This window comes from Capricornis sumatraensis, chromosome 8 (assembly GCF_032405125.1).
Source record: "Capricornis sumatraensis isolate serow.1 chromosome 8, serow.2, whole genome shotgun sequence".
Classification (NCBI taxonomy): domain Eukaryota; kingdom Metazoa; phylum Chordata; class Mammalia; order Artiodactyla; family Bovidae; genus Capricornis; species Capricornis sumatraensis.
The window spans coordinates 72299178-72326235 of NC_091076.1; the positions used below are offsets into that span (position 1 = coordinate 72299178).

The 27058-nt window shown below is 44.9% G+C and overlaps 1 protein-coding gene across 1 annotated transcript in view; it reads left to right on the forward strand.

The window, feature by feature from the left end:
* The first annotated feature begins 1355 nt into the window (after window positions 1–1355).
* The window catches only part of NXN (nucleoredoxin), a 161252-nt gene continuing 135549 nt past the window's right edge, over window positions 1356–27058 (forward strand). Inside the window, exon 1 of the mRNA XM_068977708.1 lies at window positions 1356–1715. Coding sequence (XP_068833809.1) covers window positions 1356–1715 — 360 coding nt within the window. The remainder of the gene's footprint in view (window positions 1716–27058) is intronic.

Consider the following 27058-nt stretch of genomic DNA (forward strand, 5'->3'; position numbering starts at 1 on the left):
CCAAAAAGCTTGTGGTTATGTTATGAGGTTTAAATGAACTCCTGTAAAGCGGGTTATGATTTGTGTGTGTGTGTGTGTGTTTGTGTGTGTGGAAAGCAGCTATAAAATACAAATATTCTGCCTGGTTGCTGGTATCCCTGTCTTTTCTCGCTCTTTCCACTAGATGGCGGTGGATGCCCAAGAAATAACTTGCAAAGGGCCGGGGGAGGGCGGTGAGAGGGGTGTTCTTTTCTTTCACTGGGTTGTTGGTAGCTGAGCTGGCAAGTTCTTGTTCCTCTGTTGCGAGTGGGCATGGTATAATTTTTCTTTTTTCGTGTATGTGTTGGGGGGAGGCCGGAAGACTTGCCACAGACCACCTGTTTAATCCAGGTTCAGTTTAAGCATAGGGTAGCATCTCGCCAGCTGGCAAAATAAAAAAAAAATCCATAGAATTTCTCTCAACTATCAACAGACTTGGGTAGAAGCTATGGAACCGTTTCAGGAGAGCAGCCAGCATCGATTTAGAGATGCCGCGGCATCTGTTGCCTATATTTGTGGAGATGGAAGAAAGCCACTCGGTGAGGAATGACCGCGGCGATCTGCGGACTGAAATCCACACTGCGACCTGCGATCAACCCACAAGTACTTATGGATTCCCTCCCATGTGCCCATCACTGGATCAGAAGCTACGCAAGAAACAAGAGGTGGCGTGCTTCCGGCCTCTTGTGGTAGAGAACACAAAACATACACAGAGAGATCAGCAAGACCTAGCCGGACCAAGTTAACATTGTGTGAAGACGGTTAAGTCCTACAAGTATTATGAGATCAGTGGGGGTACAAACGGCCAACGGGATAGGCTGTGGGTAGGGAGAGTGCAGGGAAGAAGAACAAGGAGGGATAAGAGAACTCGGGTGGGAATCTTTGGAGAATTCCGGAGAGAATTTGGAATTCGGGAGCGAAGAGGAAATGGGAGGGAAGGGAGAGGCCAAGCCCGCCCTGCGCGAACTGCAGCTTCGGAAAGACTGGCTCAGCGGCCCCTTCTGCTTTCTTCACTTAGGTCCCAGGCATTTCCGACAGACCGGAGAGTCTCGGGTCAGCCTTGTCGCCGGGGCTATCTCGGGAGCACTTCGGCTACGCGGCGGGAGCCCGCGCCGCCGGCCGCAGCCAGTGCTCGGGAGGCCAGCTCGGCTACAAAGTGGGCGTGGCGTGGAGAGGGGGCGTGCCGTGGGCGTGGCAGATGGGCGTGGCTCCCCTCCCGCCTGTGCCCGCCGACGCCGCAGCAGCTGCCGCCTCCGCCCGCCGCGCGGACCGAGGGAGCGGTGTTGCCGCCGCCTGCCCGCCCGGGTGCCTGCGAGCCCGGGCTGCGGTGGGCCAGGATGTCGGGCTTCCTGGAGGAGCTGTTGGGCGAGAAGCTAGTGACTGGCGGCGGCGAGGAGGTGGACGTGCACTCGCTGGCCGCCCGCGGCATCTCGCTGCTCGGGCTCTACTTCGGCTGCAGCCTGAGCGCCCCCTGCGCGCAGCTCAGCGCCAGTCTGGCCGCCTTCTACGGCCGCCTGCGGGGGGACGCGGCGGCGGGGCCGGGGCCGGGGCCGGGGGCCGGGGCGTCGGCGGAGCCCGAGCCGCGGCGCCGCCTGGAGATCGTCTTCGTGTCCTCGGATCAGGACCAGCGGCAATGGCAGGACTTCGTGCGGGACATGCCGTGGCTGGCGCTACCCTACAAGGAGAAGCACAGGAAGGTGAGCGGCGCCGGCCTCGTCGCGCGTTCCCGGGAGCTGGTCCTCGCGGCCCCCGGCGCCCCCGCTGCCCCCTCCTGTAGTGCACGCGCTTCCCCTGCCGCTCCTCAGCGTCCCCTGCCTCTGCCCGCCCCGCGTCCCGGGACCCTGCTGGATCGGGGTTCCCGCGGCGGCAACTCGGTGTCGATGCCAGGCCGCGCCCGCTGGGGAAGTTTGAAACCCCTCGGCCCCCGGGACCCTGACTCATGTCCTGGGGAGTCGAGGGCCGGGTCCCCACATGTTGGGAGCCTCCCGTAGCGGGTGGCTGCGGTCGGGGATCCCGACTCGGTGACCCCCAGCCCCGGGCTGAGGCGCGGGGAGGGGGCCCCTTCCTTCCCTCAGCCCTCGACTCCCCGCGGCTACCTGTGGTGGGGGGGAGGGCGCCGGCCCCCTACCCATAATGCCCGAACCAGGAAGTTTCCTCTCTCTCCGAGAGAAATCTGCTTTCCTGAGGCTACCTCCTGCTGAGGCCGAGAGCGGGTCCCCCGGACCCCTGGGGTGGGGGTGTCGGCAGCTGACCGTGGCTTTGGGCGAGAAGGGAGCTTGGTCGTCTCCCCTTGCCCTCCCTCCGCTCCCCCTTTTACCCTCTCGGACTGAACTAGAGGCCACCAGGGAGCCTTTCATTGTCTGGCTGTCCAGCCAGCCATCCCTCCTGATACCTCCCGGGCACTGGACCAGACCCGTCCATGTGGCTATTAGTGGCTTGGTTGGTGGGCCACTGGTGTCTTGGCATCGAATTAAACGCTGAACCGATTCCTTAAGTGCAGACTGACCAGAAGAATGAGAATGGGGGAAATTTACACTCCTCTGTCAACTTCTCAACCCCTCCTCTCCCCCGAGTTTGCTGCTGAAATTAGCTTGGATTTTTGAGTGTGTCTGTTGGATGAAGATGTCTGTTTTAATAAAACGAATTCAGGAAATTTTGCCATGAATCGAAACAGAAAAAGTTTTGGAGCGCTCTTGCTTAATTAGTATGCCTGCTGCAACGTGTGAATCCAGCGGGGTTCTTTGCTGAGGAGAATCTCTGTTTATGGAGTGGACAGAAGGGCTCTGCTGGGAGCGTTTAGATTCCACTCCGGAGGATGGTAAGGGCATGCCGTGTGTTTCTTTAATGCCTATAGAATCTTGTTGAGAAGCATGATTTAGATTTAGTGAGAGTAAAAGGCTTATACTGTGGCCCCATACGTCTCAAGTAAATCATCCACAGAAGCAATGTTTGAAACACAGTTTAACAAATAGAGTTTGTAAATTTAGCATTGGAAAAACATGGTCTCACCAACCACACAGAGGCAACACTTTGCGTTTTCACCACTTTTTAGATGATCTTGCCCATATTTGACTTATCTGCTTGGTACAGTGCAGGAATAGAAATAGCCAGTCCTTTTTTGCTTTAAAACATGGGAATCCTTTGTTTTCCTCAGTGGTAGTTTTTATGATCCTTTTGGGGAGGAGTAATGTCCAGAAAGTGATTTATCAAGAAATGTTTTCATTATTATGGCCTAGATCTATTGTAGACCAAAGTCTGTGTAAAGTACTGTCCTTATTGGGCATTACAAATGATTTCTAGCTTTTGCAAATACACAATGATGGTAAAATGTTACAGACTTTAGGCCTATTGTTATGTTTTCCCCCGTAAGTGATGGAAATACATTTTCTGGATAGTAAAAAAAGGAGCAAATTGAGATGTTACGCAAATGCCTAAACCTTTTTTTTTTTTCCAAAAAGAATATTTAACGTGACAAAAGACCCTGATGCTGGGAAAGATTGGAGGTGGGAGGAGAAGGGGACGACAGAGGATGACAGGAGGCTTGGCATGCTGCAGTCCCAGGGGTCACAAAGAGTTGGACATGACTGGACGACTGAAGAACAACAACAGCGACAACAAGCCATGCCTGCTTCCCTATGTCTGACCAAGTCCTTTTGCGCACACACACAAAAAGTGGTTTGTGACCCCGGCCTGGACCTGTTCATTCCACCAAGATGAGGGTCTAGATGATACAGGGCAGACCCTGATTTGAAAATGCACTTCAGTTTGCTGGCACATGCCCTCGCCATGGTGTGTTAGCATCTTACCAACTTATTTTTTGCTCGGAGTTTTTCTGACTCACATTCTATAGTTCAAAACCAGTCCCGTTTTTTGCGAAGGTAGTTTCTGCCCCTGGACTTTCGTGAATAGGCAACTTAAGATTTGATCCTAGTAACATTCTCTTTCATGGTGACATACCAGGTAAAAAGGCTCTATCCAGCTGGGTTTCTTATGGAAAACATACTCTTGGAAATTATAACAGCTGTGTACTTACTTTGGAAGAAATTATTCTCTCCCTTGAAACCAGAGAGATGTAAAAGCATTCCTTTTCTGTAACTTTTTGTCTCTCTTGTTTGAAATCGGGGTGCTGAGAAATCTGTGTGCTTGTGATGCCAATTCTGTGATAACAGTGAAAAACCCAGGACACCCCCAGTTCAGGGTACTGACTCAGTGGACACTTACCTTCTTGTTGATGGACCCTGTCCCTGTTGTTTCACCCAATGATAAAAATAGCATTAAAGGAAAGGATTTTGTTTTTACGTTGAAGGGAAACCAAAGTTCCAGATTACTAATTTTTTTCAAGTTCTCATTAACATTTATTCTTAAAACCATTCGTATACTTCCCATTGGGATAACAAAGGATATGGTTCTAATTAGTTATTGGCTGGCATTTCTCTAAAGAAAATTGAAAAATTATGGTGGGGAAAGAAAATGCTGTGTGGTATTTTTTTCTTCTTTTATTAATTTCCCCCTTATTTAGTAAGAAAGTCCAGGGATAACCATATATGTTAAAACTGCATTTTGCCTGGCTTCTCTCACCTTGATTGAAACTGTGAGAGAATACCAGCTAATAGGATTCCCGAATCTTTGAAAAAAAAAAAAATTCTTTATGGAACATTGTTCTGTTTCTGCTTGCTTTCGTGGTCAGTGCAAAGGTAATTGAAGCTTCATTTTTTGGCTTCCAAGCACACATATAAATAGCTGTGTAGAAATTATTAGATGATAATAGAACTTTGAGTGCTTTCATAAGAGTTGTGTTGTCAGGAAACATATAATACTAAAGTTAAGGCAGTTAGATTTGTTTTAATAAGTAGGTTTGTTTTTTGTTTTGTTAATAGACATTTTTCAGATTTCTGGAGAGAAAATGTGATGAATAGTTGGAAAATGGTGAACATTTGGACTTTGGGGATTTGATCTACTCCTTTGCATGTGTGCTAAGTCGTGTCCGGCTCTTTGTGACCCCGTGGACTGTAACCCGCCAGGCTCCTCTGTCCATGGGATTTCCCAGGCAAGAATATTGGAGTGCCATTTCCTTCTCCAGGGGATCATCCCAACCCTCCCGACCCAGGGATGGAACCCAAGTCTCAGGGATGAAACCTGAGTCTCCTACATTGGCAGGTGGATTCTTTACCACTGAGCCACCAGAGAAGCCCATTTATGCCTGGGCTGAATGCCTGATGGAAAACATTTGATCGGGGTGTGTGCCCTGACATGAAAAGATGCAGTACCACTGGTCTTGCTCTGGACAGGTTTGCTGGGCCCTGGCTTGGTCCTAGAACTTCCTGCCCCACAGAAAGCGGACAAGAAAGTTGGAGCAGGGGAGTGTCAGAGTCGGGGGTTCTGGTCTAGCATCTCTGGTCCACCCTCTTCAGCCAGGGCAAGTGGTATCTTCCTGTACCCTGTGTCGGTTGGTTGTTTGCTCTGGGTGATTGTGGTTCAGACTGAGTCAGAGACTTGGCTTAGAATTCACCTCAATCTCTTGGCTTTTAGGATGGGCCAAGATTTGGTACCATTCCTGACAGTCTTACAGCTCCATCTCTCCGAACTCTTCCTCCCTCTAATCAAACACCCTAAGCCACCAAGAGAATGATTTCTGCAACACCGACACACCACTCTGCAGGTGATTAAAAAATGGTAAAAAGGCACGGCTGTGAACACTGGACTTTTCTGCCTTCTTCATAAGGAGCCTGGACCAGCCAGGACAGCTCCCTCTGTTGACTGTGTTTCCAGGATCCATCTCATAAAAGACAACAGTCTGATTAAAATAATAGGAGCACTTTTCCTTGAGAGGCTTTTTCCTCATTCCATTATCTGTAAAGAATTTTTAAATCTTGTTTTTCTACTTTGCTTAATGAAGCTATCTAGTGTAGTGGCTGAAAATACAGACTCTTATCCATCTGCCTGAGTTTAGATCCTTCCTCTGCCATTCATTAGCTATGTGATCTTGTGCAAGTTACCCTACCTCTCTGTGCTTCAAGTTCCTTACCTGTAAAATGAAGATGACAACAGGACCCGCCTTACAGGATTATTGTAAAGATTATACAAGATAATATACACGTGCCTGGTGTATCATGCATGCTCAGTAAGTGCTAGCAATTATTATTTGTTAATAAATGGCCGTGAACTTTTTAGTCACTCATTTTATATGTGAGCCTTCGGTATATATCACATTACATACTCACAAAACTGTGATGAGGTGTGTTTCTAACTTTTCAAATAAATGACTTTTATAAGCATACAAGGATCCGATCAAGAATCACTCTCAAAGAGATTACAATCAAGGAGAAAGATATAGAAAAATGAAAAAAAAGCAAACAAATGTTAGAAACAACGTCCCTGAAAGTACTGATTGTGCTGATATTTTACTGAGCTTCGTACTTGTATTTGCCAGTGAAACTTGAGACAGCCAGGCAGGGAAGCCAGGCATGATAAAGGATAAGAGCTTTCAGATGATGGGGCACCCTTCTTGAGAGAGATTAATTATGCACTTGGATGGTCGTTTTTGTGGTTTGCCAAAGCCATTAGGCGTGTCTTCTGCGGATCCTGGCTGCTCAAATCTGGGCGGCATGGGGGCGGCAGGATTACTCCTCTTTCACGTGGGAAATGGATGGTGCCCGGTCCCCGGAGCTGTAGAAACCTCACTCCCTAACTCGGAGCCGCCTCCCTTCCCAGCTCTGGAATGTTGTAGGATAGGTTTGCTCAGACCTGTCGCCATTTGGGGTTTAGTACTCATCTTTTAGTTAGTGGCTCAGGCCTGACCCACTGGCTGTCCACAGCTCTTGCTGATCGATTCCTCTTCTGATACAGGTTGGGAGTGAACCAGAGCACAGAGGAAAGCAGTGGGTTTTGAGGTTAGAATCATTGATTTAATTTACTCATTTCTTCCCCCCCATCCCACGCCCTTTTTATCACTGTGCCCTGTGGTTTGAGGCCTTGTTTTAATATCTGAGCAAATTGGAGAAAGAAGGCTTTGTATTGTATACAGCTGGGGTGGGAGGTGAGCAAGTCCCTCAGTCCGGGGGGGCGGGCAGGGAGGGCTGTGGAAGGGGCGGTTCTTCTTTATTTCCTATGAGGACCTGGGGCCCCAGGGCTGGCCCCATTCTGAACTAGTTTGGGCTCCTTACTGTTGATCTTGTTTCGGGGGGAAACGGAGAGGAGGCTTGGCATAGGATGTGTTCTTTCTTCACGTTCTGAATTCCCAACGGTGCTCAGTGTTAACCACCAGGGTGCTTAGGTTTCTGTATTTCATTAACTTACCATTATGCTTATTCAAAGGCACTCAAAGAAAATGGCTTTGAGTTTAGAATCTTTCTGCTGATCCTGACTTTGACGACGCTCTTGCATACTGTTCCTTTACATCTTGCCATTATTTAAAAAGTGACTACGAGTTTTTGAGTCTCAGGAGTCATCCTTGATTTCACCTGCACTGCTCCCATCGAAAAAGGCTCCGAGCCTTGTTGATTCGGTCACAGCTCTCAGCTCTGACCCTTTCTTTCCTTTCCTTGCTTTTGAGTTCACTTTTCACCTGGTCCACAGCAGCCTCCTCCATGGGCTCTTTGCTTCCAGTGCTGACCGCTGATTCTCAAGACTAGAACTTCTCAAACTGTCAGTAGTCAAGGATTAGTTTCCTTCTGTTAATTTCCAATCAGTTCACACATACACACACACATGGCCCTATTATACATAACTCCTGTACAGCTTGAACCACATACAGCTCCCCACTGAGATGACAGCACATAGATTGGTCTCTGTCCTATTCAACAAGATGAGACTATTGATCACAGGCTTATATGTTGCTGAAATGTCGACCTGCTATAAACCATACTAGGTACACACTCTCCACTGCTGTACCTGCCCTGCCGTGAACCAGTCACAAAGAACTGATGGATAAGCACTGGGCTACAGATCCTTCTTGAGCCCAGTGCTGCTCTTGACTGTTTCCAGAATGGAAAGACAAGTTCAAAAACACAACTCTGATTTTGTCATTCTGCTGAAGAATTCTTCAGTAGTTCTTCATAGCTTCTGGGGTCAAGTCCAAACTCTGGAACATGGTCCCCAACTCTTCTGCCTCATCTCCCACCTGGGTAATATCTTCTCTCACCTGGCTGAGTTTCGATCTCTCTAAAATCAGCCCTGGTTTCCTTGCTCTAATTAACTTTCCTGTGTCTTTCTGCTCTAGGTGGGATGCTTTTGTGAGCATCCGTAGATGGAGTACATGGTTAACAACTAGCCTCATGTGTGTGTGTTTTGGGTTTTTTAAAATTTGACTCTAGAGCTTCTTCCTTTTAAAAATGTATTTATTTATTTGTGGCTGTGCGGGCTGCACATGGGCTTTCTCTAGTTGTGGCGAGCAGGGGCTCCTGCTCTGTTGAGGTGTGTGGGCTTCTCATTATGGTGGCTTCCCTTGTGGCGGAGCACAGGCTGTAAGTGCAGAGGCTTCAGTAGTTACAGTCCGTGGGCTCTAGAGCGTGGGCTCAGTAGTTACGGCCCACAGGCTCAGTTGCCCCATTGCATGTGGAATCTTCTCGGACTAGGGATCAAACCCATGTCCCCTGCATTGGCCACTGAACCCCCAAGGAAGTCCAACTGTAAGCTTCTTGAGGACAGAAACCGATCAAAGGAAGGGGAAGATGATCAGTGTTTTGGTTCTGAGGATTGAATAATATGGTCACAGAAAGTAATAATATGGTCGCATGCAACTTTGAGATTGGTAACTTGAAAACAGTATTTTCCACATTGTGTGAGTTGAATGTGCAGTTTCATGAGTACTTAGCTTGATTTTAACATTTAATATTAGAGTTAGGCCCTAACTGAATTGCATAATTGTATATACCCACAGTATGTGGGTGTTTTTGTTTTTGTTTCTTAATGAATGCTTTCAAGAGCACTTCCACAAGCAAGTAGATGTGTAACTCCATTGCCCTATAATTCTGTGCTCAAAAATAGAAAAAGACAAGCCTCTCCTTTTTTGAGATGTCTTCCCAGGTGGCACAGTGGCAAAGAATCCGCCTGCCAAAGCAGGAGAAGCGGGTTCAATCCTGGGTTGGAAAGATCCCCTGGAGTAGGAAATGGCAACTTACTCCAGTATTCTTGACTGAAAAATGCCATGGACAGAGGAGCCTAGTGGGCTATAGTTCATGGAGTCGCAAAGAGTTGTACACGACTGAGCGTGCATGCATGCACAAAAATCTCAGTCTGTTAAAACAGACTCCTGTCTGCAGGCCTATCCTTCCAACCTTTTAGATTTCCTAAATAATTTGTGTTTCTCTAGCGTCTTTCTTCCAAGGAACTCAAACTATATGCGTGTTATTTTTGCAGCAACTAGTCATCAGTAGGTATTAAGCATTTTAGTTTTTCAAAATATATTTGAGTTAGAGAACTGATGCAAAGAGAACCGATTATTATTAATAGATCAGGGTCACAGTGTTGAGGATTAAAGTGCACAGCTGAACTCTCTTAAATTCAACTCGGTCCTTTCTGTTCAAGAAATTGGATCTTAAAAAGTGTGTACATCAAACATTCTCCAGGGAAGAGGAGGAAGCCTAAACTGCTCTTTCAACACATCACTTTCCGAGTGGATTCACTCTAGATATGCATGATAGACCCTGAAATAAGATAGAGGTGGCTTAACCGCTTAAAACGTTTGCTATTGCCAGGAAGACAGGAGAGTTAGAACTCTTTTTCTGTTGCTGCCTTTCCATGGTGGTGGTTTCTAAGGGCCTTTTAATGATCTGGCTTTTTTTAGATCAGCCAGTGAAGTGCCCCCAACTCCCCTTCATCCTATGCAAAGCCTTGGGGCTGCTTTCGTGCTTTTGTTCAAAGACAAAATTGAACTTCAGGTATCCTGCAGAGATCCTAGGACTAAATCAGTCCTCTCTTTTATGAGGTTTTTCAGAAACTGTGGTTCTAACTTCTAGTGAAATCTCAAACATGTGCTTTATGCTTTATGACAAGTAAGAAGTATAGTAATTGAAAGTTGCTTGAGTGCTGTTACTCTGGAGTGAAAGCCTGTAATGGAAACTTTTGTTCTGTGGCATCTGTGATTAAATGCAAGCATAAATTTTGTGCTGCTTGCTGGTCATATAACTCTTGGACCAGATACACAATGGATTTTTGTATGAGCTACACCTCAGAAAAACCCTTTTTAAAAAGTTTAAGCTTAAAGTTCAGCATTCCTTTCTAGTACATCCGTTACTCACTCCCCATTAGATTATTTTGAGACATCAGTTAACAGGTAATTCAAGTAATATTTCCACAGTTAATAATGCTTTTATCTTGGAGCATTGTTGAGTAGTCATAAAATAGGGTGTGGTCAGTTCTGCTGTTCTAGGGATAGAGTTTCCTGCTTTGTTTTCCTAGGAAAATTTTATCCAGCTGAATCGTTTTTTTTTTTTTTTTTGGTCCTTTTTGGTCAATATCCCTGGAATAAAAATCTGAATGGATTGTGTTTAAAATCAGAAGACGCTGCCTTCCCACCCCCCTCCTGCAACCCCTCATACATGATCAGGTCAAGACAGTTTTCTTTTGATCGTGGTGGCTTACAGCACAGCTGCCTCATCTGTTACTCATTTTTGGGGGGATTTGACGTGAAAAATAAAGATTGGGCAGAACAACGTGCACTAGGCAAAAATTACAGGGTAGACTTCTGAGCTCTGAATGGCAGAGTCTGAGGGCAGTGTTTGTTGACCTTTGGGCACGAGTTTGACTGCAACTTAAAAAAGTGTTTAAACCCACAGACCTTCAAAAATACCCCCATTATAAGTGGATATTTAAAATCTGTTGCACAATGAATAAAAGAATGGACTCTGGATGGAGTTTCTTAAATTTGAATCTCATCTCTATCACCCTCTAGCAATGTGGCTTTGGTGCAAATTACCTAACTCTGTGTCTCGTAAGTTCCTGGTCAGTAAAACGGAGATGATCATATCTACTTTATAGGGTTGTGTTGTTAAGGATTAAATGAGTTAATATTTGAAAATTGTTTCGAACAGTACCTGGTACATCGTCAGAGTCCCTGAAATGTGTACCCCAGGTGTTCGGTTATGCCATTCCATTTTTTTCTTAAAAATAGTTACTCAGATTACAGGAGAGAAGGATCCTCAGCCTTTTTTGTTTCTTTGTATTTCTTTACTTTCAACACCTGGCTCTTTGCTTCTAATAACCTATCATGTAATCTGGTTTCTCTTCAGTTTCTAACTAGGACTATAATCATTCTTTGTCAGTTGTTGACGTGATGACATATCCTTGTCTTTGAATGTGGGTATGATTCTAGACTATCTCTTTGACTAATTGCATGCTCAGTTTTACTGAGTGGATTCTATTTTCACTTTTGAGCTGGCAGAGGAGAGGGGAGAGATCTTGGTCTCTGCCTATTCCCCCTGCCATTTATTTATTTGTTAACCTTTTACTATGGAAAACTTCTAACATCACACAGATGGGGATGATAGTAGAGGGACCGCCCCCCAGCTTGCACACCCCGCACCCACATACAATAATCAACTCACAGACACCAGCTCCCCTCACCCCAACTGGATTATTTTGAAGCCACTCCCAGACATCCTATCATTCCCTTCTTAAACATTTCACTAAGTAACTCTTAAAAAAAATAACCACAATATCATATCATATCTTAAAAATCTAGTAATTCCTTCATATCAGCATACATCCAGCCAGTAATTCAATTTCTCATGAGGTTCCTGGTTTTTTTTTTTTTTTAAAACAGTTGTTTTGTTTGAGTCCAAATAAGGTCTACACATTGCCCATTTGCCTATGTTCCAAATATTTTTTCCTCTCTCCCTGACCATTTTTCAGTTGTTCCCTTTCATTTAAACTTGCTCTGACTCCAGGTCTATGCACTTGCCACATCCTTTACCTTTTCTTAGCTATATTTCCCTCTTTGTCTAGGTCTGTGGAATGTTAACTCCTGGGTTGAAAGGGTCCTATTCGCCTGTATCTGAGAGGCCCAGGCGTAGGTCAGCCTGTAGACACAGGTGGCTCTGAGGCTGTCCTCAGGACCACTTGCTGGTGGTTTACTCGCTAAGTCGTGTCCGACTCTTGGAATCATGGACTGTAGCCTGCCAGGCTGTTCTGTCCATGGGATTTCCCAGGCAGGGATACTGGAGTGGTTTGCCTTGCCCTTCTCCATCTCTGTGTAGGCCCTGACCTCCTCCAGGGTGTTCCTCACAGTGATGTGAGGGCCCCCGGCAGCTCTGGGCTTGCTTCCTAGCCTCTCAGAACTCTTGTAGGTGGAGGCCAGCTTGGTCCTCTCAGGACCAGTCACCATGGCCAGGGTGTGTAATACTCTGGCCAAACCTAAGTCACAGCTGCGCCTGTGTAGTAAGAGCATGGGGCTCAAGAACTAGGAGACTGAGCCTCGGGAAATGGGGGACTCATGCAGGAGAACTGAGGGTGTGTAACTAGAGGGAGAGGCCAAGTATGCTGGGCCAACAGCGTCATGCATGCCCAGTAGAGTCAGTACACCAGCCCCATGAGAGGGTGCCCAGCACGCGGTCATCTAGCCTCTGCTAGAGCCTGTCCAGTGACTGCAACATGCCCCCTTCTGAGAAGCCCTGAGGTGTCAGAAAGGATTCTGACATCCGCCATCATCTCCCTGGGGACTTTAAAGAACTGCAAACAACTCCTCTCTCTTTCACAGGAAAGATCCCCTTGGTCCTTTGACCATTTCTCAGATAATGAGTATTCCAGTTTTTGCACCATCCTGGTCTTTCATATCCCAGCTCTCTCCAAGTTTGTCTAGGACCTCACTTAAAGAGTAGTCCCACACCAAGAGCACAGACTCCAGTTTGGTCTGCACCAAGCACAAGGGTAAGCTTAGCACCTCCTTTGTTCTAGATCTTATCTAGTCTTACATTATCATAGTCTGAGATTGCATTCTCGTTTCTGATAATCACATCACACAGTGTTGATTCACAGACCTCCTTTTAACAAAACTTGAAAAGTCCTTTTCACCAATCTTAATATCTGAACAGAACAGAGTCCCAAGTATTGTGTCTGTCACCTTAAAAAGTCAGTTTATTTATGTTTGATGAGTTTTTGCAGGCTGTTGGAATCTTTCTTATGTCCTTGCGGTTATTCACAATGATCATTGCTCTTTCTGGCCTTTAAACTATGGGATCCCTTTCTAGACCTTATCTATGTCTGGTGATGGAGTCCCAGAGCACAGGGACCTCCTCCAGGCTAATAGCAGCCTGCTGGCAGTGGTTCGACTCACTTCAAATCCAGCCAGTTCTAAATCAGCCTAATTGTATCTCTATTCAGACCACATTTCTCCATCTGGTTAACATGTTTATCCTAGGAGACCTTAACAAACAGCTTGCTATCACTTAGGTATTTGTTGTTTCCCTTCCAAGGAAAGACGGTCTGAAATGCCTTGTGTTCTGTAAGCCCATGCTCACTTCTAAATCGATCACTTCTTTTCCTAAGTGTTTAGTAACTGTGATAACCTGTACAGTTTTATTTAAGGGTCACTGTCAACTTCGCCAACCTGTAGGTTGCATAATCTCCCCCTTTCTGCCCTTTTGAAAATTGATCGGCCTTCCATCTTTTGATTGCAGTTAGCTGATACATTGGCCACATTTTTTTCCCCCTTTGATGTAATCCATATCTTATAGGGGAGAAGGCAATGGCAACCCACTCCAATACTCTTGCCTGGAAAATCCCATGGACGGAGGAGCCTGGTAGGTTGCAGTCCATGGGGTTGCTAAGAGTCAGGCATGACTGAGCGACTTCACTTTCACTTTTCACTTTCATGCATTGGAGAAGAAAATGGCAATCCACTCCAGTATTCTTGCCTGGAGAATCCCAGGCATGGGGGAGCCTGGTGGGCTGCTGTATATGGGAACGCAAAGAGTCGAACACGACTGAAGTGACTTAGCAGCATACCTTATAGGAGGACTTGCAAGATCAGCTAGGCAAGTCATGGAGTGATGGAACATTTCTTTCCTGTGGAGGCTAAGTCACTTCAGTCGTGTCCGACTCTGTGCGACCCCATAGACGGCAGCCCACCAGGCTCCCCCATCCCTGGGATTCTCCAGGCAAGAACACTGGAGTGGGTTGCCATTTCCTTCTCCAATGTATGAAAGTGAAAAGTGAAAGTGAAGTCACTCAGTCATGTCTGACTCCCAGCGACCCCATGGACTGCAACCTACCAGGCTCCTCCGTCCATGGGATTTTCCAGGCAAGAGTACTGGAGTGGGGTGCCATTGCCTTTCCTGTGGAGGACCCTGTAGGAATAGCTGTGGCCAAACAATCCCAACAGTCAGTATATAGTTACTGCTGCTAAGTTGCTTCAGTCGTGTCGGACTCTGTGCGACCCCATAGACGGCAGCCCACCAGGCTCCCCCGTCCCTGGGAGTCTCCAGGCAAGAACACTGGAGTGGATTAGTATATAGTTGGGAGCACTCAATTCATCCAGAAGGCCCAAGTCCTATGCTTTCTGAAGGTAGTGTTTCTATACTGATTGCTTTGTCCCGATCCCAACACCCTCCCCCCAACCCCCACTCCTCACCGTCTGATTAGGACACTAATAGAGCCTGAGGGAGTCTTTTCATAAAGCCACTTCTCCCCTTCAGGCGCAGGCAGGATGAGAATCTGCTGGCTAATTAATTAAGTGTGGCATTTGGTTTCAAAATGAGCAAGAGACAATAACTAGTGACAAAGCAACCCAGCATCCTTGTGTTGAAAGTTTTTTTTTTAATATTTGACTTTTTAGGATGATAATTTGAACAGTTTACCTTGCTTTAAAATGGATTTGCTTTCTTGCCCAAGTATATTTGCACACTTAAAATTACACATGAGTCTGTAACATGTTTTGCAAGCTTGGCACCTAAGAATTCTGACATTTCACGTGTTAGGCACAAAGATGAATTGGAATTAAATGCCTAAGACACTTTCCTGGTGGAAGTGACTTGCCTAAATTTGCAGAAGGTCGCTGGCTTCAGCCCTTGGCTGTATTGTTTTAAGCTTTTACAAATGTTCTTAAGAGTAAAATACTACTTAATACCACTTGAACGTCTTCTCTTTCATTTGGATTTGTGGGAAGTATTAATTGGCAGGGGCTGTGGTGTAGAATACTATAATTTTGAAGCACTTTTTGAAGCACTGCTTTCCTGTGAAGGCTCAATTAATGACTTTTTTCCCTGAGATCATCTGAGTCTGCTCTTCAGTTGATGCAGCCACAGAGGCAGTAGTTACCAGGTGAATCCCAATCCCTGGACCAGGACATGGTGCTCTTCCATGTATGGGAGTGTGCTACACGTGCAGCAGAGATCATGGCTTCACTGCTGCTTGCAATAAAAAGCCATTTATATTCTTTCATTCAGTGTATACTTAAACACTATTTTTCCACTTACTAACTTTTCGTCATTCCCAAGAGAAAGCCAGTGTTTCATTGGTGAGCCGTAAAAATGACTCTTTCCAAAGATAACCCACTGCTAATAGTATCTTGTATATCCTGCCAAAAGAAGAGTAGGTATAGACTGCCTATAAAAGTGTAGCTGTTTAGATTTTTTTTTTAATACAGACTTTAGCATTTGAAATGATCAGTATTCTGAAGAAGATAGTGCCTTCACATGTTGGAAGAAATGTCAAGAAAAATGAAAGGCATGTGGGGAAAAGGAATTGTTATGACGGGCCTTCATTTGCCTTCCCCAAAGCAGCCACCACTGCCAGGTTCTTGTGTGTCTCTTCAAAGGTATTTTGGGAAAAGGTTGCTCAAGAAACTAAAAGTGGAATTACCTTATGACTTGGCAGTCCTACTGCTGGATAGATATCCAAAAGAAAGCAAGAACACTAATGCAAAAAGACATATGCACCCCAGTGTTCATAGCACCATCATTCACAATAGCCAGTCTATGGAAGCGGCCTCAGTGTCCGTCCACAGAAGAATGGATAAAGAAGGTGTGGCACACGCACACAGCAGAATACTACTCGGCCGTAGAGAAGAATGAAGTTGTGCTGCTTGCAGGAGTATGGATGGATTGGAGGGCATGATGCCAAGGGAAGAAACACAAGTGCTGTATGATATCAGTTACATGTGGAATCTAAAACCGTACAACAAACTAGTAAATATAACAAAAAAAGCAGACTCAGAGAGAACAAACTTGTGGTTACCAGAGAGGAAAGGCAATTTAGGGGTCGAAGATTAAGAGGTAAAAACTACTAAGTATAAAATAAGCTACATGGGTATATTGTACAACATGAAGAATGTAGCTAATATTTTATAATAACTGTAAATGGGGTGAAAGTTAAAGTTGCTCAGTCGTGTCCAACTCTTTGCAACCCCATTGACTATCAAGTCCATGGAATTCTCCAGGCCAGAATACTGAAGTGGGTAGCCTTTCCCTTCTCCAGGGTATCTTCCCAACCCAGGGATTGAACCTAGGTCTCCTGCATTGCAGGCGGATTCTTTACCAGCTGAGTCACAAGGGAAGCCCAAGAATACTGGAGAGGGTAGCCTATCCTTCTCCAGTGGAAATTCCTGACCCAGGGATTGAACCAGGGTCTCCTGCATTGCAGGTGGGTTCTTTACTAACTGAGCTATGAAAGAAGCCCATAAATGGAGTTCAGTTCAGTTCAGTTGATCAGTCGTGTCCGACTCTTCACGACCACATGGACTACAGCACACAAGGCTTCCCTGTCCATCAACAACTCCTGGAGTTTACTCAAACTCATGTCCATTGAGTGGGTGATGCCATCAAACCATCTCATCCTCTGCCATCCCCTTCTCCTCCTGCCTTCAGTCTTTCCCAGCATAAGGGTCTTTTCAAATGAGTCAGTTCTTCACATCAGGTGGCCAAAGTATTGGAGTTTCAGCTTCATCATCAGTCCTTCCAATGAATATTCAGGACTGATTTCCTTTAGGATGAACTGCTTGGATCTCCTTGCTATACAAGGGACTCTCAAGAGCCTTCTCCAACACCACAGTTCAAAAGCATCAACTCTTCAGCACTCAGCTTTCTTTATAGTCCAACTCTCACATCCATACATGACTACTGGAAAAACCATAGCTTTGACTAGATGGACCTTTGTTGGCAAAATAATGTCTATGGTTTCTAATATGCTGTCTAGGTTGGTCATAACTTTTCTTCCAAAGAGCAAGCATCTTTTAATTTCATGGCTGCAGTCACCATCTGCAGTGATTTTGGAGCCCCCCAAAATAAAGTCTGTCACTGCTTCCACTGTTTCCCCATCTATTTGCCATGAAATAATAGGACCAGATGCCATGATCTTAGTTTTCTGAATGTTGAGTTTTAAGTCAACTTTTTCACCCTCCTCTTTCACTTTCATCAGGAGGTTCTTTGCTTCTTTGCTTTCTGCCATAAGGGTGGTATCATCTGCATATCTGAGGTTACTGATATTTCTCCCAGCAATCTTGATTCCAGCTTGCGCTTCATCAAGGCCAGCGTTTCTCATGATGTACTCTGCATTTAAGTAAGCAGGGTGACAATATACAGCCTTGACATATTTCTTTCCCAATTTGGAACCAGTCTGTTGTTCCATGTCCAGTTCTAACTGTTGCTTCCTGACCTGCATACAGATTTCTCAAGAGGCAGGTCAGGTGGTCTGGTATGCCTGTCTCTCTCAAAATTTTCCACAGTTTATTGTGATGCACACAGTCAAAGGCTTTGGCTTAGCCAATAAAGCATAAGTAAATGTTTTTCTGGAACTCTCTTGCTTTTTCAGTGATCCAACAGGTGTTGGCAATTTGATCTCTGGTTCCTTTGCCTTTTCTAAATCCAGTGTGAACATCTGGAAGTTCACGGTTCACATACTGTTGAAGCCTGGCTTGAAGAATTTTGAGCATTACTTTACTAGCATGTGAGATGAGTGCAATTGTGCAGTAGTTTGAGCATTCTTTGGCATTGCTTTTCTTTGGGATTGAAATGAACACTGACCTTTTCCAGTCCTGTGGCCACTGCTGAGTTTTCCAAATTTGCTGGCGTATTGAGTGCGGCACTTTCATAGCATCATCTTTCAGGATTTGAACTAGCTCAACTGGAATTCCATCACCTCCACTAGCTTTGTTCATAGTGATGCTTCCTAAGGCCCACTTGACTTCAGATTCCAGAATGTATGGCTCTAGATGAGTGATCACACCATCATGATTATCTGGGTCATGAAGATCTTTTTTGTATATTTCTTCTGTGTATTCTTGCCACCTTTTCTTAATATCTTCTGCTTCTGTTAGGGCCATACCATTTCTGTCCTTTATTGTTCCCTTGGTATCTCTAATTTTCTTGAAGAGATCTATAGTCTTTCCCATCCTATTGTTTTCCTCTATTTCTTTGCATTGATCACTGAGGAAGGCTTTCTTAACTCTCCTTGCTATTCTTTGGAACTCTGCATTCACATGGGTATATCTTTCCTTTTCTCCTTTGCCTTTCACATCTCTTCTTTTCTCAGCTATTTGTAAGGCTCCACAGACAACCATTTTGCCTTTTTGCATTTCTTTTTCTTTTGGATTGTCTTGATCCCTGCCTCCTGTCCAATGTCATGAACCTCCATCCATAGTGCTTTAGGCACTCTATCAGATCTAATCCCTTGAATCAATTTCTCACTTCCACTGTAAAATTATAAGGGATTTGGTTTAGGTCATACCTGAATAGTCTAGTGGTTTTCCCTACTTTTTTCAATTTAAGTCTAAATTTGGCAATAAGGAGATCATGATCTGAGGCACAGTAAGCTCCCTGTCTTGTTTTTGCTGACTGTATGCAGCTTCTTCATCTTAGGTTGCAAATAATATAATCAATCTGATTTTGGTATTGACCATCTGGTGATGTCCACGTGTAGAGTCTTCTTGTGTGTTGTTGGAAGAGGGTGTTTGCTATGACCAATGCGTTTTCTTGGCAAAACTCTGTTAGTCTTTGACCTGCTTCGTTTTGTACTCTAAGGCCAAATTTGCGTGTTACTCCAGGTATCTCTTGACTTCCTACTTTTGCATTCCAGTCCCCTATAGTGAAAAGGACATCTTTTTTAGGTGTTAGTTCTAAAAGGTCTTGTAGGTCTTCATAGAACTGTTCAACTTCAGCTTCTTCAGCATTACTGGTCGGGGCATAGACTTGGATTACTGTGATATTGATTGGTTCACCTTGGAAATGAGCAGAGATCATTCTGTCATTTTTAAAAAAATTACTTTATTTATTTTAGTTGGAGGCTAATTACTTTACAATATTGTAGTGGTTTTTGCCGTACATTGACATGAATCAGCCATGAGTGTACATGTGTTCCCCATCCTGAACCCCCCTCCCTATTCTGTCGTTTTTGAGACTGCATCCAAGTACTGCATTTTGGACTCTTTTGTTGACTATGATGGCTACTCCATTTCTTCTAAGGGATTCTTGCCCACAGTAGTAGATATAATGATCATCTGAGTTAAATTCACTCATTCCAGTCCATTTTCGTTCTGATTCCTAAAATGATGGAATATATGGAAAATATGGAAATATATGGAATATATGGAAAATATGCTGTACTTTTAGAAAGTCTATTGATGTTCACTCTTGCCATCTCCTGTTTGACCACTTCCAATTTGCCTTGATTCATGGACCTAACATTCCAGGTTCCTATACAATATTGCTCTTTACAGCATCAGACTTTACTTCCATCACCCGTCACATCCACAACTGGGCGTTGTTTTTGCTTTGGCTCCGTCTATTTATTCTTTCTGGAGTTATTTCTCCACTCTTTTCCAGTAGCATATTGTGTACCTACCAACCTGGGGAGTTAATTTTTCAGGGTCCTATCTTTTTGCCTTTTCATACTGTTCATATTGAGCTATGCAGGAAGCCCATAAATGGAATAAAACCTTTTTAAAATTATTAATCACTGTATTGCATACTTGTAATTATGTAATATGGCACAGCAACTATACTTCAATAAAAGGAAAAATTATATTTCATATATACATAAGTAAGTACAAAATGACACTGACACAACCCTGACACACACACAAGGGTTTAAACCAAGCTTTTTGGAGACCTCCTTGGCAGTCCAGTGGTGAAGACTCTGTTCCCAAAGCAGGGAGCATAGGTTCAATCCCTGGTTGGAGAACTATGATCTTGCATGCTGCACACTGTGGCCAAAACATTTTAAAAAATAAAACCAAACCTTTTATGTAGATCTTTATCATATTCTTGGCTGCCCTGACAGGTGCTAGTTTTTTCTGTCTCAGGTGTGCAAAGACTAGGAATGTCGTTTCATAGCCCTATAATACCCTGGTATCTTGTCTGCCTTAATATTGAACCCAACAAAAATGGAGACAAGTATCAGACCACCCTTTCCACAGAAGGAAAATGACTTAGCCTGACATGCTTATTGGGTACATTGGGCTAAGGAGAACTTAAACGCGTTTTCTGTGTCTGAGAGGGGCCCCCCTTGAGGACTAACATAAAACAATGAGAAGACAGTGTCTGTGAAATTCCTACTGCTGTGCCCTACGGTTTGGATAAATTCAGAGTTTTGTTCTCTGTTTCTCCTTCCAATAGTATTCAGATTTGTACAGGGACAAAGGGCTTCCCCAGACCAGTCAATTGTATTATGCTGTGCCTTTTGTGGGGACTGGTATTAGGCAGCTTGTATTCAGTATAACTTTTTGTTAATTAAAATATGCTGTACTTTTAGAAAGTCTATCACCTCCCTTAAGTTATGGAATAAAGGGGCATGACTACTATTTTCATTATTGAAGGATCTCCATTTATTAGGCCAAATTGTTTTAGATTATGCACTCCTAAGAGGTGTTCGAAGTGTGATTTCTGCTGCTTAGCAAACTCCCCTACAGCATCGTAGGACTGCATCTGTTGCTTTGAGAAAAATACACAAATATTACACCTAAAGTCTTCTTTCGCAGATCACACACACACATTCCCTTTCCCCTGAATATTCCTTATTCTCTTCTGTAGGAGGCAGCTGAGAATACTTATTACTCATTTGGTGGTAGATTCATGTAGGCACGTGGCTTATGAAAAAATCGAAGTGTTGCTATGGGAATGAAATAGGTTTATTAAATAGATAGATAATAGAAATTGTGGAAAGCAAACTTCACAAAGATCTGGTGAACCTTTAGAGGGACCTTGACTTAAGAATGGAAAGGGAATTAGTGTCTGTTTAGAATATTTTCTCAATCATTAGTCATAAATGCAGACTAAATGTGTCAGAACAAAACTAACGATCATGCCTCATCTTACTTACCTTCTTGAAGCTCTTCTTTAAAGCTGTATATAATAGTCAGTCGGAAATGTCCTCAGTGTTCATCCCTGGGTGGTTGAGTAAATTACAGTGCTCAGCCTCATGTTGAACATGATTCAGTGGCCTTTGTGGGAACACAGAGCTATACTTTGTATATTGTATTCAGAAAAGCAAGATCCCAAATTACACAGATACCATGATTGCAACACTGTTTGAACAGTTGTATAAGAAGAATGATTGAAGCAAATACCCCAAATCGCTTAATGTTGTCTTAGGGTGGTGGCACCTATGGTGTTGGGTCACTGATCTTCAGGGGTTCTGAATGTAATCATTTTTTTGGTAATGAAAACTTAAGTACTGTGAAGAAAATAACAGGACTCTTGCCTGAAAGAGCGTGTATCCAGTTTTTGAACGCTTCATCTGAGTGCGGTATTTTTCCTCCCAGCACTGGATCTAGCTAGCAGAGGCCTCTTGAGAACTTGCTCATTGTTTCTTATCAAGCCAAGAGACATGTGGGGAGAGAATCAGCTTGCCACCACCTACTTCAGGAAAGCTTTCTGGAAAGAATAAACTCGAAAGTGACCTTTTCAAAAGAGGGGGAGGGTAGTCCAGTGAGTTAAGAAAGATATTCTGGATATAAATAACCATGTGGGAATGAAGCAGGGGGGAAAGCTGAGAAGGAGAAAGTTCACTTGATCCGGCTTGAAAAGTGAGTATGGACTGGAGAGAGACGACGCGTGTTGCAAACCTGATGAGTGACAGAGGTTTCCCATGCTCGGTGGGGAACATTCTAACCGTTTCTTAGGGAAACAAAAGCCCCTTTGGCAGATGGTCAGGAAAATACACCGTAGGTGATGCTGATTTGGAGGTGCAATTCTGGGGGTGCAGTTTTGGAGGTGCGACTCCGGGCAGCCGACAGCAGTGGTCTGTTTGCAAGGTGATGGTGGCCTCTCTCAGGGGGCTTGGGATGAGAAAGAAGGTCTGGATTCCAGACGTGCCGCATAGTAAGAAACAGATGATTTTTGTACAAAGAGGCCAAAGTGGGACTAAGGAACCTCTTCCTGGGCCAGGTTGCAGAAATATGTTTTGTATACGCTTCTATAGATCATAAAGAAGAAACTCTGGGTTAAGGGCTTCTGTTTGTTAAATAAAGGGAAGGAAATTCCTCTGGGGATTTTCCACTCCTGGACAGCAATGAGGAGCAGCGGGGAGCGATGACAGGGACTCAGACATTCCCAAACTGGACTTCTTACTTCATGTGTGCTCATATTACAAAAATCAAGTTTGCACTCTTCATTGCTTTGTATTGGCACTGCTCAGCCTTGGTCAGTCACATGTGTTTTGAGTATCTCATTTACCTGGGGGGCAGTGTCAGGATGCTGAGAAATTAATGACAAAACCCCTGCTCTCAAAAGACATTGATAATTTAGCTGGGGAGACATGACATAATATATATGAGATTTACATATGTGTATATGAATGATCTATATGGTATAAACAGATTCAGAGTCTATAGGATGACGTCTGGTGTGTTCTAATGGGGGTGGGTGCCACCCAGAGCTCTGAGTACTGAATGTCTCATGACCTCATCAGACAACAGCCAGAGAGGCCAACCCCTGTCGTGGATGATCTAGTTCAGATTCATTTCTCCTTATTTTCTCCCTTTGAGACCTTGGGCAAATTACTTTACTCTTTCTGAGCCTCAGTGTCCCCATCTGCAAAATGGAAATGATAGTAGTACCTACTGGCAGGATTGCCTTTGAAGTTTGCAGTGGCTCGTAATATAAAAAACCTCAGCCTAGGATGAGGCACTGGTCATCCCTCAGGACGGGGTGACTGTTCTCTAATGCCAGACCAGAAGGTTTCTGAGGGACCCTTGTGCTCTTTATCACTGTGTCTTTCGTACATAGTACATACGTTAGATCTGATGAATGCATATTTAGCACAAATATTTATTGAAAGAATGAACAGTTGGCAGATAGAAAGTGGAATGAAATTCCAGACATAAAGGTGAGTCTCAAAGGCATCCATTTTTTTGTATATTTGTGCTGCAATCACAATTAAACAAAAGCTCTTGTTACGTCACATTGGCCAGTGTGATCATTGAGGGTTAAACTGGAAAGGATGTTGGGGATTGAGTAGCAGTAGCCCCCTTATTTTACTGATGAGGAAACTGAGGCCCAGAAAGGAAGCAGCCACATGGCTGACCAGCCTCTGGGCTCCAGCCTCTAGGGTCCTCATTGCTGGGTCAGTAGTGTTCCCTGGCATTCTTCCTGGTGGCCCTAAAAAAAATAGACTAACTCGTGCCTGTAAACTGTTGCCAAATTTTGCTCAGAGAACAGAGATAAGCATCCTGAAAAGAGGGAAATGCCACAGTCCTAGTTTTCCCGAGTAATTTTGTGTATCTTGGCCTCTAGGACATGGGACGATTTTCCGGGTCCCAGGAGCCTGTTCCTGAGAGCAGAGCCGTTTTCCTGTGGGAGGGCTGGGGTCAGGTCCAGGGTGCCAGCCAGACCGCCTCTGTGAAAAGCCTCAAGTGGCTGAAAAAACAAGCATGTTACCCCACTGAACAACAGCTCTTAAGGAGGGGATTACCAGGGCTGAAACGTGAAATGTAAAGAAAGGATTTAAAAAGAGCCAGGTGCTTCAAGTCCTGCCTCTGGGCTGGTGAGGCTCCAAAGTGTTAAAGAGAAATTCCATTCGGATGAGTCTGCGGCCACAGTATTTGTTTGTGCTGGGCCAGCAGGGAAGGGAGAGGGGGCAGCTCTCTGGGGCCTGTTCAGGCAGTCAGGGCCCTTCCTGGGTGGAGGGATGGTCCAGGTCTGAACCCTTGGCGCCGGGCCTGGGTCCTGGGTCACGGGAATTCGCCCTGTGCTCCCAGGAGGTCATTCCAACCTGAGCAGGAAGATGGAAGCCACCATGGAGACAGGCACAACTCTGGACACATACTTGGCTTTGGCCTCGAGCACTTGGAAAGGGGGCCTCTGGGCCAGATCAGCTATTTGACTGTTTTCCTAGAGAGAGAATTGAGATGTTCAGAAAATGGTCTCTGAAGTCAGTTCTTATTAATGCATCATCTTGGTGTGCTTTAAAATACTGTCAGAGGGACTTCCCTGGCAGTCCAGTGGTTAAGACTTATAAAATACTGTCAGAAACCCAGGTCCCCTTGAAGCTGTGGTTGGCAGTGTGCTATGTACCAGGAGATGAGCCATGGAGGCTGTGGCGACTCAGCACACGGTCACGCCCTCCATGGTGACCATATGCAGAGCTGGTTTTAAGTGTGTTTCTGTTTGAAGACACCTTATTCAATACATATTGTTGGCTCAGTAATGCTGAACTTATGACCCAGCTCTATAGCCCTTATCTGAAGGAAGTTTATCTAACACACGTTTTCTTAAGAAACATCATAGCTTTCTTGCATCTGGGAACACTAGACAGCCCTTCAGCACGATACTTGGGGGGCCATTTCGAATAGTGAAATGACCAAAAAAAGAAAAAACCGAGCACAAAAATGCAGAAAATGTGGCACCAAACAGACTGCGAAAAGGACGCTTGTTTATAGTAGGATCAGAGTGAGGCCTTGCTTGACTTCAGCTGGGAACACGTGTGGTGGGTGGGTGACTCGTATTTTTCACCACCCTGTGCACATCTGAGAATGACCACGGAAGTGTCACCAGACTGATTGGGGGGTTACAAATAAATTTTAGCAAATGGGCAAATTCACAAATATGGAACACATGAATCATGAAGATTGAGTGCACCCCTTTCTCCCAAATATTATGCTGAATGTGCACCTATTATGCTAACCCCCACCTTTTTAATTGTGTTATTTAAAAAATTAGGAGGTACAAATTTGCAAAAGGAAGAATACTAAATTTCACCAGCCAGGAGACTTCCTTGGTGGTCCAGTGGTTACAACTCCATGCTCCCATGCAGGGGACAGGGGTTCAATCCCTGGTCAGGGAGCTAGATCCCACATGCTGTGCAGTGGGGCCAAAACATTAAAAATAAATAAATAAATTCCACCAACCAGAGATCACCACTGTTTACATTTTAGTGCCTGTGTCTTTCTGGTGTTTTTTTCTTTGCAACTATGTACCCATCATCTGTACTCTTATTTTGTATGTGTATATACATAAATGTGTGTGTTTAAAGCAAAATTAGTATCATACCATGCTTATTTTATAGTTCCTTGTTGGAGTCTAAAATTTGAGGCAGGGTAATGGTGGTCCAGTGGTTAGAACTTGGTGCTTCCAATGCAGGGGTCTTGGGTTCAATCTCCTGCCTGGGAACTAAGATCCCATAAGCCTCATGGTGCAGCTAAGAAGAATATAGGGGAGGCAGGGACATCAAGGTGTGGACTGTGTCCTATTGGGGACCACTCTTGGGTTCTAAGCAGTGACAGCCCATAATCAGATTAGATGTGTAACCATGGTAGTCATGCAGACAGTGGACTTGAGGGAAAGAAACCAGAGTCAGCTGTTCAGTGTGGTGGCTGCTAGTTACATGTGGCTGTGAGCACTCTGAATGCAGCCGGTGCTTGTTGAGATGTGCTGAGTTAAATATACACTGGATATAAAAAAATGTGGTACCAAAAAAATGTAAATTATCTCTTTAATAACTTTTTATACCAATGACGTGTTGAAATGATCATCTTTTATATATATTGGGTTAAGTAAAATATATTATTGAAACTAATTTCACTTTTTAAAAAAATTTGGCTACACTGGGTCTCATTTACAGCATGCAGGATCTTCAATCTTCATTGCAGTTTGAGGGGTCTTCAGTTGTGGCATGCAAACTCTTGGTCGCAGCATGTCAGATCTAGTTCCCTGCCCAGGGATCGAGCCTGAGCCTCCTGCATTGAGAACGAGGAGTCCTAGCCACTGGACCACCATGGAAGTCCCTCACTTTTTTTGTTGTTTCTTCTCTACTTTTTAATATGGCTACTAAGGTTCTTTAAATGGCGTATATTTGTATATGCCTATTGGACAGCACTGAACCTGAGGGGGAAGGGTGATGAGGGCCACCCGCACGCCAGGGTCATGGGGATGGGATGGGGAGGAGCAGTGGATTTGAGAAACTAAGAAATACAGTCAACGGCTATGTCTTGGCTTTGGAGGGTGCTACAGACTGAATAGTTGTGTCCCTCGCAAATCCATGTGTTGGTTTTATTTGGAGGTGAGACTTTGGGGTGGTAATTCGGTTCAGGTGAGGTGATGAGAGTGGAGCTCCTGTCCTGGGATGCGTACCCTGATAAGGGAAAGGGTTCAGAGCTCGCTCCCGAAGCCCCCAGTGTGCAGACACTGCAAGAAAGCCACTGTCTGCAAACCAGAAAGAGCTCTCCTCAAATGCTAAATCTGCCAGCCTCTTGAGTTTGGAACTTCCAGCCTCCAAAACTGTGAGAAATAAATGTCTGCTATCTAAGCTGTCTGGTCTCTGGCATTTGTTACGGCCAGGGTGAGACAGGAAGGAGTTAATGTCACCAGCGGAGGCAGGGAAAGTAGGGGCTGGGGGAGAAAAAGCAGTAGAGAAGCTCAGCTGTCTGGCTACTTGCTTCCGGCTCTGTGGAGAGGAAGGTCTCTGCCTGGGAAGGATCTTTGAGTCATCAGCAGAGAGAGCCGTGAGAGGGACTGAGAGCCCCAAAGAGCCTGTGGGGAGAGGAAAATCAGTGGCGGGGGAGAACCAGTGGCGATCTGGGGCCAGGACAGCACCAGAACAGAGGGGCACAGATGGGGGCAGGGTGCTCACAGAGGCCAAGGGAAGGTGCGTCAGAGAGAGGGTGAGTGATGCTGAG